The sequence below is a fragment of the Pan troglodytes genome, chromosome 11, assembly GCF_028858775.2.
Source record: "Pan troglodytes isolate AG18354 chromosome 11, NHGRI_mPanTro3-v2.0_pri, whole genome shotgun sequence".
NCBI classification, from domain to species: Eukaryota; Metazoa; Chordata; class Mammalia; order Primates; family Hominidae; genus Pan; species Pan troglodytes.
In genome coordinates this window covers 7395887-7408652 of record NC_072409.2, presented here as the reverse complement: position 1 = coordinate 7408652, position 12766 = coordinate 7395887, and the positions used below count along the sequence as shown (strand labels likewise).

Genomic DNA, 12766 nt, shown 5'->3' with positions numbered 1-12766 from the left:
CTGGGATACCCTGGCCCCGCCCCTTCCTGGCTGATTCACGTGGCCCTCGTGTGTCCTGCCTCCATTTCAGATGTCGCCCGGGGACCTTTAACCTGCAGCCCCACAATCCAGCTGGCTGCAGCAGCTGTTTCTGCTATGGCCACTCCAAGGTGTGCGCGGCCACTGCCCAGTTCCAGGTGCATCACATCCTCACCGATTTCCACCAGGGTAAGAGATGCTCCCTACAAACGCCTCCCAAGGGTCTGCTCCCAGCCTAGGCAGGTGATCCTGCCCTGGGGAGATCTTGCATTAGTGGATCTCCCATTGTGGAGAGGAGCCACAGGCCTGCACAGCCTAGGTGGGGTCGGGGGTGAGATGATGGCTTCCCAGTGCCCACCTGCGACCCCCAGCTCCCTCCCCAGTCCCTGACTCTTCTCTTTATACCCGTGGTGGGGTTGGGGGCCGGGTACGTGACGCTTTTTGGATCCTGTAGGGGAATTTCCCACTCACCCCGTTGAGACTGGCCTCCCTTGGTGTATCTAAACACTGGGGATTCAGGCTCAGTCTCCTGGCCTCCACTTATTGAGCACCTGCTGTTTGCCAGGCACTGTGCTGAGCACCTAACATGCAAGGATTCTCATTCCCCTTTCAATGATGAAGTAACTGAGACCTACAAAAGGTAGGCCACTTGCCTGGGGCCACATAACAGTTGTGAGCACTGGGTTTGTCAGCTCCTGAGTTTTGCTCCTTTTTTTTTTTTTTTTTTTTTTTTTTTGGACACAGGGTCTTGCTCTGTCACCAAGGCTGAAGTGCAGTGGTGCAAGATTGCACAGCACAGCTCACTGCAGCCACCACCTCCCTGGGCTCACGTGATCCTCCCACCTCAGCCTCCTGAGTAGCTGGGACCACAGGTGTGCACCACCATGCCCGGCTAATTTTTATATATTTTTCTAAAGACAGGGTTTTGCCATGTCTTTAGACCCAGGCTGGTCTCAATCTCCTGGGCTCAAGTGGTCTGCCCACCTCCGCCTCCCAAAATGCTGGGACTACAGGCGTGCACCACCATGCCGAGCTAATTTTTGTATTATTATTTTTTTTTTTTGTACAGACGGGGTCTTACCATGTTGCCCAGGCTGGTCTAGAACTCCTGAGCTCAGGCAATCCCGCCCACCTTGGCTTCCCAAAGTGCTGGGATTATGAGTGTCCGCGCCCAGCTCTGTTTTGCCCTTAACCACTGTGGTGGCCTATACCATGGTCCCTGACTCCAGGTGGCACAGCCGCATATTTAAAGAGGAAAGCAGCAGAGCTCGGAGCTCTGCATTAAACCAGAGGCTGCGTGGGCCCCAGCCATGTCCCACGGAGCGCCGCGCACCTTCCGCCTGTCCCCAGGAAGGAGCGAGGCATCAGCTGAAACAGAACCTCAGGGCCGACGCTGGGGCGCCCCAGACATGAGGGCCGCGCGCCCTCTGCTGGAAGCCGTGCAGAAAGCAGGACCGAGAGATGCGCGGACCGGGACCGCGTGTCTGGGTCCTGGGTCTGGGGGTCTAGGGTGTCAGCGTTGGGCAGGACTCATTTTCTAGACCCTAAGAACAGTGTCATGATCTGTTCTCACATTGGGCCAGGCACTGGGTGTGGCCGGCCCTTCAGGGGTGTCATCTCATTTTGTCTCACAGTTGCCCTTGTGCAGGAGTTCTCAAAACTTTTTGGTCTCTGAATTCCTCTTTTTTTTTTTTTTTTTTTTTTTAAGACGGAGTCTCACTGTGTTGCCCAGGCTGGAGTGCAATGGCGCGATCTCAGCTCTCTGCAACCTCCGCCTCCCAGGTTCAAGTGATTTTCCTGCCTCAGCCTCCTGTGTAGCTGGGACTGCAGGCACCCACCACCACGCCCAGCTTATTTTTGTATTTTTAGTACAGGTCGGGGGTTTCACCATGTTGGTCAGGCTGGTCTTGAACTCCTGACCTCAACTGATCCACCCTCCTCAGCCTCCCAGAGTGCTGGGATTACAGGTGTGAGCCACCGCACCCGGCCTCTGGATCCCTTTATGCTCTTGAAAATTATTGAGAACCCCAAAGTGCTTTTGTTTATGTGGGTGGTTTATATGGATATTTGCTGTCTTAGAAATGGAAACTGTGGCTGGGCGCAGTGGCTCACGCCTGTAATCCCAGCACTCTGGGAGGCCGGGCTGGGGGTGGGGGGAGTGGATCACCTGAGGTCAAGAGTTCGAGACCAGCCTGGCCAACATGACGAAACCCCGTCTCTGCTAAAAATACAAAAATTAGCCAGGCGTGGTGGCCAGCTCCTGTAATCCCAGCTACTCGGGAGGCTGAGGCAGGAGAATCGCTTGAACCTGGGAGGCAGAGGTTGCAGTGAGCCGAGATCGCGCCACTGCACTCCAGCCTGAGTGACAGGGTGAGACTCTGTCTCAAAAAAAAAGAAAACGAGTAGTTTTTAAATTTTTATTATTTTTATTTATTTTTATTTTATTTTTTTAGCAGAGACGGGGTTTTGCCATGTTGGCCAGGATGGTCTTGATCTCTTGACCTCATGATCCATCTGCCTCGGCCTCCCAGAGCGCTAGGATTATAGGTGTGAGCCACCACACCCAGCTGATTTTTTTTTTTTTTTTTTTTTTTTTGAGTCGGAGTCTTGCTCTGTCACCCAGGCTGGAGTGCAGTGGCACAATCTCAGCTCGCTGCAACCTCCGCCTCTCGGGTTCAGGCGATTCTCCTGCCTCAGCCTCCTGAGTAACTCAGATTATAGGCAGCTGCTACCATGCCTGGCTAATTTTTGTATTTTTAGCAGAGATGGGGTTTCGCCATGTTGGCCAGGCTGGTCTCGAACTTCTGACCTCAGATGATCCACCCACCTCGGCCTCTCAGAGTGCTGGGATTACAGGCATGAGCCACTGTGCCTGGCCTTCTAGTTCCTTCTAAATGCCTGTCTGCAAACTTCTCTTCATGTTGACATCTTCCTTTCTCTGACCTCTTTCCCCACTCCGTTCCTTCCTTCTTACCCCTTGGCTGCCCCAGGTATTTGGCCTCTGCCTCATTGCCCACTACCCCCTGGAGAGGCACCTCCTTAAGGTCACTCGCTGTGTGCTGGGCTGTGCTCCGTGTTAACTGCTGTGGCCAGAGGGAGGAGGCACTGAACTGGCACTGGGGACCAGAAGGCCTGGGCTCCCGTCCTGGCTGGGCCCCTTCCTAACCAGGTGGCCTCCTTGCCTGAGGTGCTGTTAATGACATGGGTCACTGGAAGGACAGGGTTCATGAGGTCACAGGTGAGAAAGTTCTCTGAGAACCTGAAGATGAGGTCAAGTCTGGTACTATTAGAGATGGCCCTGATGTCCCAGGGCCCCCATGTGGGGGTCTTCAGGCTGTCTTCATGTTGAGCTCAAAACCCCACTGAAAGGGCAGGGCAGGCTTCCAGGTCTGACCATGCCCCAAGCAGATCCGGGTCCCTGAGCTTTCTAGCTTCTCCTGGGGCTCCCTCCTACCCCAGGGCCCCCACCTGGGGCTGGCACCTGGAGACCACCCTCCGGGGCCTCACACTGATCGGGGGGTGTCTGTGTTTGCTGTCTAGGAGCCGAAGGCTGGTGGGCCAGAAGTGTGGGGGGCTCTGAGCACCCCCCACAATGGAGCCCAAATGGGGTCCTCCTGAGCCCAGAAGACGAGGAGGAGCTCACAGCACCAGGTACCTCCAGCACCAGGTGGGGGCTGACCGCCCTGTGTCGGTTCCTCCTGCTGCTAAACAACTTGCCGCATATTAGAGGCTGAAAACAATGCCAGTTTATTCTCTTAGAGTTCTGGAGAAGTCAGAAATAGGTCTCTCGGAGCTAACATCAAGGTGTCAGCAGGGCTGAGTTCCTTCTGGAGGCCCATGGGAAAGTCCCTTCCTTGCCTTTCCCAGCCTCTAGAAGCCGCCTGCATTCCTGGGCTCATGGCCTCTTCCTCCATCTTCAAAGCAGCTGAGTTTTTCTCACGCCCCATCACTGGCACCAACTCCCCTGCCTCCCTCTTGTGTATTTGCCATTAATCTCTAATGATTGATGGGGCCCAGCTGGATAACCCAAGAGGCTCTTCCTACCTCAGGTCAGCTGATTAACAACCTTAATGTCCCCTGCCACAGAACATACCATATTTATGGATTCCAGGGATTAGAATGTGGATGCCTTGGGGAGGCTGTTATTCTGCCATCAGACCACCGTATCTGATGAAACCCCCGTTTTTCTGGTCATAGCTTTGTCATGGAGGGCTTCTTCAGTGCCACAGGGCCATAGCCACTGTCATGGCCCAGAGAATCTGTGTTTCCCATCAGCCCCTCACCCACCAGGCCACTGCACCCTAAGCCCAGGGCCATGGCATTCTTGCAAAAGGAAGGAGGTTCTCGATCATTCTGACCTCTCCACCCCACAGTGAGGGGAACTGTGGTCTCCTGGCGACTGTCTCAGCCCCAGAACCCAGAGCCTAGAGCCCATCTTTAGCCCCACTGTGGCTGACTCAGGACCTGCCAGCACCCCCGACCAGCTCTGCCCTTTCCCTCCCTCCCTCTGCCAGAGAGGCCGGGGAGATGATGTCACAGGTGGCTGAGGAGCCGTGTGCCCTGCAGCCAGTAAGTCAAAGGCGTCAGGCCCCTCATGGGGCAGGCGCTCCAAGCTCAGAGGCCCATGAGCAAAAAACTCACTCTGTTCCATGGCCACTCTGCTGGCATATGTAAGAAAAGGGGCTTATTCGTGAAAGAAGTGCTTGCTGGGTGTTGGGCACACTGCAGGGGTGAGATGGATGGACGGCCTGTCCTCATGGTGCTCTCAGGCCGGCCCGCTCCCGGGGCACCCTGAGCGGCTGGAGGTGAGGGCGTGGCAGGGGAGCCATGCTTCTGCCTGTTGCTTACGGTGGGGACACAGAAACAAGCGTCTGGGCTGGCTGGTGACAGCATCAGAGGGAATGAACACATCGACCCTCTGGCCAGCATGTCCACCTTCTGTATTCTGCCTACGAGCACTCAGTGGGGCAAAGAGCAGGAGCTGAGGGAAGATAAGTATTTAGGCCGAGCGCAATGGCTCACACCTGTAATCCCAGCACTTTGGGAGGCTGAGGTGGGGGGATCTTCTGAGGTCAGGAGTTCAAGACCAGCCTGACCAATATGGTGAAACCTCGTCTCTACTAAAAGTACAAAAAAGTTAGCCAGACGTGGTGGTGCATGTCTGTCATCCCAGCTACTCAGGAGGCTGAGACAGGAGAATTGCTTGAACCTGGGAGATGGAGGTTGCAGTGAGCCAGGGTTGCACCACTACACTCCAGCCTGGGCGACAGAGTGAGACTCCATCTCAAAAAAAAGGGGAAAAAAAAGAGTATTTAATGGTGCAAGCTTGGGGCAGTCCCAGGAGGGGCTGGGTAGCCTGTTGGTGGACTGTGATGCGGCCGGTTGTGGAACAATGTGTGAAACCATCTCACGTGTAGAACGTGAGTAGCAAAGGATGGGAGGGGAGCATTGCGCTCGTGCTGGTGATTGATTCTGGAGGCCGAATCGGGGTGCAGCCGGGGCATGTGGCCACCAGCTCCCGGGGCTCCCCGCTTCAGGCCGCTTCTGCACAGGTGAGAAATTCCCCCAGCCAGGAAACGCTCTGGGGCAGAGGGACACAGGGACTTTCAGTGTTTCGGGAGCTGTCCACCAAAGCTGTGGCGGGGCGCGCTACAGAATTTGAGGGATGCACTGCAGAATTAAAATCCCCCCCCCAGTTCCCAAATACGGGGAAGTACTATTAAAGGCACTAAAATATAAACACTTTTTTTCCCCTGCAGTTTTGCCCTTTATTTGTCATGGTGTTTTTTGGTTTGCTATTTGATGCCATTCTAGGTAAAGGAAAATTTTAAGTTATTAGCATGAAACATATAAAGTTATTAGCATGAATTTTACCATTCTTTTTTTTTTTTTTTTTTTTGAGACGGAGTCTTGCTCTGTTGCCAAGGCTGGAGTGCATTGGCGTGGTCTTGGCTCACTGCAACCTCTGCCTTCTGGGTTCAAGCAATTCCCTGCCTCAGCCTCCTGAGTAGCTGGGATTACAGGCACCCACCACCATGCCCGGCTAATTTTTTGTATTTTTAGTAGAGATGGGGTTTCACCATCTTGGCCAGGCTGGTCTTGAACTCCTGACCTTGTGATCCACCCACCTCAGCCTCCAAAAGTGCTGGGATTACAGACGTGATCCACAATGCCAGGCTGCGTATTTTGTTCTTACGAGGACAGTGGAAATACTGCACACAACAAGCCCAGCCACTTTTATTTCACTCCTTGACACACGCATGTTCCACCAACATGGCACACCTCTGTGGCTTTCTCACGGGTAAGGGAAAGACCACTGGGAAAGGAGGAGGGAGGGTGGCCTGTGTCCTTTCCTCCTGGGTCACGAACTTCTGAAGAAATGATTGGCTGATACAGTGAAATGACATGAGTCAGAAGGTACCGCACAGCGCTTGGTGGTTCGTGTCTCAGAACACTAGTGCCTTCTTTCCGAGTTCAGGGCAAGCTCTGATTGGAAGGGAAGGCATGGCCCGGGGCCCAGAGCACCTCTGCTCACTCAGCCAGCTCACTCACCTTGCTGTCACCTGGAGGTCCCGCTAAACTCCTGCTGCTGGGTGTTCCCTAGGAATTCCGTGCTCATGGGCATCGTGAATGCTACACATGAGCAGACGGCAGCCTCTGGTCACACGTGTGTGTATCCCCTCCGTTCACCCTCGGACTCCGTGTTCCATTGGACGTCACTTCTAAAACCCTAGTTCAAAGATAAAATTATTAAGAATGTGAAGATGGTCACAGCAGAGCATGAAGCCAAGTGTGGGGGCGTGTGTGACTGCACAGGTCACACGCTTGTGAAGCCAGGGATGGACTGCAGAGGTGTGGGCGGGCCCCCTGCAGGGTCTGCTGTGCAGGGAGCTTTTGATTTTCTACCCACTGCACTTTTATCTTGTTTGAATGTTTAGTTGCCGATAAAATCAACATAGACATTTAAAATCAAGCTAACCATATGAAGACTGTCAAAGCCTTCTTCTCTTGTCTTCAGAGAAGTTCCTGGGAGACCAGCGGTTCAGCTATGGGCAGCCCCTCATACTGACCTTCCGGGTGCCCCCCGGGGACTCCCCACTCCCTGTGCAGCTGAGGCTGGAAGGGGCAGGCTTGGCCCTGTCCCTGAGGCACTCTAGCCTGTCTGGCCCCCAGGATGCCGGGCATCCCAGGGAGGTAGAGCTCAGGTTCCAGTAAGTATCCCCTTCTGTCCTGAGAGATGGGGAGGTGAGAGGGGTGGTCTCTGAGGTCCGGGCACATTTCAGATGCCCCTGTAGTCTGGGGGGCTACCCCCCATCCCCAGGCGTGGTACCCCCCACCCTATGTCGGGATCTCACTTTGACCGCTTCTCTCACCAGCCTGCAGGAGACCTCCGAGGACGTGGCCCCTCCACTGCCCCCCTTCCACTTCCAGCGGCTCCTCGCCAACCTGACCAGCCTCCGCCTCCACGTCAGTCCCGGCCCCAGCCCTGCTGGTCAGTAAAGACAACCACATGCCCAAGACCCGAGCACTTGCCAGGTCTCAGAACTGGGCTGGGCTCCGGTGGTCACAGTCTTGTCAGGGCCTTGCGGCCGGGTGGTTATTGTCCTGTTTTGCCAAGAAGGAGCCTTAGTCAAAAGTCAGGACAGTTGCCAGAGGCCATATAACCTGTGAAGGCAATGGGGATGGTGGCTGAGGTCAGATGCAGGGAATGGACAGGAGAGAGGCCTGAAGGATGGGCCTCAGAGGCAGTTGTGCGGCCAGCAAGCCACCCAGACCCGCTGGGTGTGCTCACTCCAACTTCGCTGGATCCACCAAGCCCCCTATCCCTGCTGGACACAGCCCACAGCCGGCAGTCCAGGAGTCCCCTGGGAGAGTGACTCCCCTGCTGGTCACTGGCGGTAGTGTACCTAAGCCACCCTAGGAGGGTCTGGTCTTCCCAAAGAGGGGGCCAAGCCATCACACATCATTGATGGGGGTCTGTCACCACCTCCCACCCTGGTCACAGTGATTGACAGCCTTAGCCTCTGATCTGTTCCTCATTAGAACCTCTACCCACACGCTATTTTAAAAATCAATATAGGTCGGGCGCAGAAGCTCACGCCTGTAATCCCAGCACTTTGGGAGGCCATGGCGAGTGGATCATGAAGTCAGGAATTCGAGACCAGCCTGGCCAAGATGGTGAAACCCCATCTCTACTAAAAATACAAAAATTAGCTGGGCATGGTGGCACGCACCTGTAATCCCAGCTACTTGGGATGCTGAGGCAGGAGAATCGCTTGAACCCAGGAGGCGGAGGTTGTAGTGAGCCAAGATTGCGCCACTGCACTCCAGACTGGGCGACAGAGCCAGACTCCATCTCAAAACAACAACAACAACAACAACAACAACAAAAACCCAGCCTGGTGGGGTGGTCTGTACCTGTAATTCCAGCTACTCAGGAGGCTAAGACTGGAGGATCGCTTGAGCCCAGGAGGTTGAGACTGTAGTGATTGTGCCACTGCACTCCAGCCTGGGTGACAGAGCGAGACCTTGTCTCTAAAAAAAAAAAAACAAAACAAAAAACAAAAACCCTAGTGTCTGTGTGTAAAATGAAGCTGAGCTCTAGGCTCAGATGTTTACAAAGGGGTTTTTCTACCCTTCCAGCACCACGCAGGACATTTGAAAGTCATGTGGGGAGTTTCTGGGAATGTCAATTTCTGGGAACTTTAGGCCTCTTGATCCACATGACAACCAACACGTCCTCAGATTCGCTTCCAGGGGAGGGAGATTTTGCTCTTTTTGAGGACCTCTGGCTCAGAGGGTCAGTCTTCCCCTGGGCCTCTTTTGAGTCCAAGGGTGCTGGGATGCCCTGGAGAAGCAGAGGACATAGCGACCCTCCCCGGCACCCGCAATCCCCAAACTTCCTCTTTCCATGGGTAATGTTTTGGGAGGCCTCTCTCTAAACCTTTCTGTGTGTATGTACTTAACATCTGTATTTTTTTTAAAACATAGAAATGTGATTACACAGCCGGGCGTGGTGGCTCACGCCTGTAATCCCAGCTCTTTGGGAGGCTGAGGCGGGCGGATCGCTTGAGCTCAGGAGTTTGAGACCAGCCTGGGCAACATGGTGAAACCCCGTCTCTACTAAAAATACAAAAATTAGCCGGGTATGGTGGCACGTGCCTGTAATCCCAGCTACTCGGGAGGGAGAATCGCTTGAACCTGGGAGGCGGAGGTTGCAGTTAGCCAAGATCATGCCACTGCACTCCAGCCTGGGTAGCAGAGCCAGACCTTGTCTCAAAAAAAGAAAGAAAAAGAAAGAGAGAGAGGAAGGGAGGGAGAGAAAGAGAGAGACAGAGTGAGAGAGAGAGAAAGAAAGAAGAAGGGAGGGAGGGAGCGAGGGAGGGAAAAGAAAAGAAAGAAAGGTAATCACACAGTACGATATTCTGGGACTTGCTTTTTGTCAGCTAACAGTGCGTCGTGGAGGTTGTTCCTTGTCATTACGCGTAGAAAGCCTGGTTTTCTGTGTCTGGTGTGTCAGATTCTGTGGTATGGGTGCTCTGTGAGGTTTTAGCCATCCCCCTATTGACAGGCGCTTAAGTGGCCTCCAGTTTTCCCCATTACAACCGTGTCACAGGGAATAGGGACCAGCCTCATAGAAAGGTCTTGGTATTCCAGTATAAGTGTCGCTTTAGGACAGAGTGCTGGAAATGGAGATGTTAGGTCAAAGAGGGAGCATTTTCCATTTTGATCCACACTGCCGAATTTTCCTTCAGAAAGGCTGCTCTGATGAGGAGTGTCGGCCGCCTCCAGTCTCCCTGTTCTGTGTCTACAGATGGTCGTTTTCATATTTTGCCCAGAGTTTATAGTTGTTTTCTGTGGGAAGGTTGATCTGCCAGGATCCCCTGCTCCTCTGTTACTGGAAGCAAAACCTTCTGATTAGTATTCATACATCCACACTCTTTTTTTTTTTTCTTTTTTTTTTTTTTTTTGAGACGGAGTCTTCCTCTGTCGCCCAGGCTGGAGTGCCGTGGCGCGATCTCTGCTCACTGCAAGCTCCGCCTCCCGGGTTCATGTCATCCTCCTGCCTCAGCCTCCCGAGTAGCTAGGACTACAGGCGCCCGCCACCACGCCCGGCTAATTTTTTGTATTTTTTAGTAGAGACAGGGTTTCCCTGTGTTAGCCAGGATGGTCTCGATCTCCTGACCTTGTGATTCGCCCGCCTCAGCCTCCCAAAGTCCTGGGATTACAGGCTTGAGCCACCGCGCCCGGCGCATTTTTTTTTCCAAATATCAGATTTCTTTATTTTTAAAATGTACACATTATAGTTTATCTAAATACAAGATGTTCACTTTCCTTGCAGGTAAGAAATGTCACTGACATTTCTGTGTCAATTAGCTTCTTTTACATCTAAATCCTGTTACATTCATTAGTCTCAAAATCTCCTATAACACTTAGAACTTTAGGCTGGGCGTGGTGGCTCAAGCCTGTAATTCCAGCGCTTTGGGAGGCTGAGATAGGAGTCCTTGAGGCCAGGAGTTCAAAACCAGCCTGGACAACAGGGCGAAACTGTTTTTCTACAAAAAATTAAAAAATTAGCTGGGTGTGGTGCCACACTCCTTTGGTCTCAGCTACTTGGGAGGCTGAGGCAGGAGGATCATTTGAGGCCAGGAGTTCAAGGCTGTAGTGAGCTATGGTTGTACCACTGCACTCCAGCCTGAGTGACAGAGCAAGATTCTGTCTCTCTTAAAAACAAACAAAACAACAAGAAAAATCTTAAAACCTTAGAAATAGACCTTAAACTTTGCCTAAATGTAGCATTCAGTTATGAGTAGCCCAGGTGAGTTTCCTACACGCCATCCTCCACTAAAATTCATCTATAAAATGTTACCAGTCTGAGAGGTGTGAATGGTATCATCGTTGTTGAAATCTATATATCTTTAATAACCTGTGGATGGATATCTTTCCATAAAATTCTCAGCCATATCTATTTCTTCTTGAAAATTGCCGAATCATCTCCCTTACCCTTGAATTGACTATTTGAAAAAAAAAAAAAAATCAACCAGCGCAGTGGCTCACACATGCAATCCCAGCACTTTGGGAGGCCAAGGCAGGAGGATTACTTGAGGCCAGGAGTTCAAGACCAGCCTGGGCAACATGGAGAAACCCCATCTCTACAAAAATTTTAAAAATTAGCTGGGCTTGGTGTCTTGCCTGTAGTCGCAGCTACTTGGGAGGGTGACATGGTGGGATCACTGGAGCCTGGGAGTCGAGGCTGCAGAGCTATGATTGCACCACTGCACTCTAGCCTGAGTGACAGAATGAGAATCTGTCTCAAAAAAAAAAAATCATTGATTGCTAGTCTGCCTTTATATACGTGGGCCTGGTCCATATGTGAACAGGAAGGTTTTGGGGGGAAGCATGTGCAGGGAGCTTGTGCCTCCTCTCTTCCTCTCTCCCTTCTCGCTCTGCAGGTCCAGTGTTCCTGACTGAGGTCCGGCTCACATCCGCCCGGCCAGGGCTTTCTCCGCCAGCCTCCTGGGTGGAGACTTGTTCATGTCCCAGTGGCTACACGGGCCAGTTCTGTGAATCCTGTGCTCCGGGATACAAGAGGGAGATGCCACAGGGGGGTCCCTATGCCAGCTGTGTCCCCTGCACCTGTAACCAGCATGGCACCTGTGACCCCAACACAGGTGAGTCTCCCAGCACCCCATCCAAAGGCACCTGGGTTATACCCAAAACAGCGGGACAAGTACTGACCGGAACAGGGCCAGCCTGGCACAGGCATTGAGGTGTTGGCCAAGCTGTGGGGCAGTGCGGGCACTGAGCTTTCCCGTGCTGCCCAGTGCCTGGGCACCTCATAGTTTAATAAAAGTTACTACTGGAATTTGTTGAAGCCTCAGGCTCTGTGCCAAGGACTTTGTATGTATCAGGTGATAACCATAAGCCAGCTGCTCTGCGGGCCATCTGTCCGCTCCACCTTCTCCCTGGGCTGGCCCTTTTCCCAGGAAGGACCAGGGAAAGACCTCAGGGGTCTTTACATGCAGAGGGTGCTGTGAGGAAGGGCAGAGGCACCAGCATGGCAGGTGACAGCAGGAGGGTTCTCATGAAGGTCACACAGGTGACAGCAGCTCATAGGCACCAACCCAGAACCACAGACCTGCCACCCTCACCTCTTAGTGGCCATGGGAAAGTCACTTCCCTCCCTGAGCCTGCTTCCTCTTCTGTAAGGTGGGGATAATGACAGTATATACACTGCTTCTGTTTCTACACAAAGCCATATGGTGGTCAGGAGACGCTCAGGCTCTGAAAACAGGCCTGGGTTGCATAAGAGCTCAGCCATAGCTAACTGGGAATGCCTTAGGGAAGCGCAGATAATGAAAGTCTCTACTTTTCAGGACACTTGGGAAATAATAAAATAGTGTCACCAGGTTCCTGCATGTGCTAGTCACCTTCTGTACACTACATCATTGACTCCTGCAGACATCCCTGCGGGGCCGGGACCCTTCCTGTCCCATCTCACAGGTGAGGGCACCACGCTGCAGTGCAGATGCATGGCCAGCAGGTGGCAGAGCCGTGCCTCCCTCCAGCCTGGACTCCTGAGGCCTGGTTGCTGCCGGCTACTCATTCCCACTTCTTTTTATTTTATGTTTTATATTTTATTTTATTTTTTGTGGGGGGTGACAGCGTCTCGCTCTGTTGCCTATGCTGGAGTGCAGTGGTGCAGTCTTGGCTCACTGCAGCCTCCTGCTGGGTTCAAGAGATCCTC

At 53.0% G+C, this 12766-nt stretch overlaps 1 protein-coding gene across 2 annotated transcripts in view; it reads left to right on the top strand.

Moving 5' to 3' along the window:
- LAMC3 (laminin subunit gamma 3) overlaps positions 1-12766 on the top strand; it is an 80466-nt gene that overhangs the window by 35733 nt on the left and 31967 nt on the right. For both annotated transcript variants that reach the window (XM_016961884.4, XM_016961883.4), the window contains exons 8-12: positions 71-207; positions 3559-3669; positions 7037-7229; positions 7395-7510; positions 11472-11690. In XM_016961884.4, coding sequence (XP_016817373.1) covers positions 71-207; positions 3559-3669; positions 7037-7229; positions 7395-7510; positions 11472-11690 — 776 coding nt within the window. The remainder of the gene's footprint in view (positions 1-70; positions 208-3558; positions 3670-7036; positions 7230-7394; positions 7511-11471; positions 11691-12766) is intronic.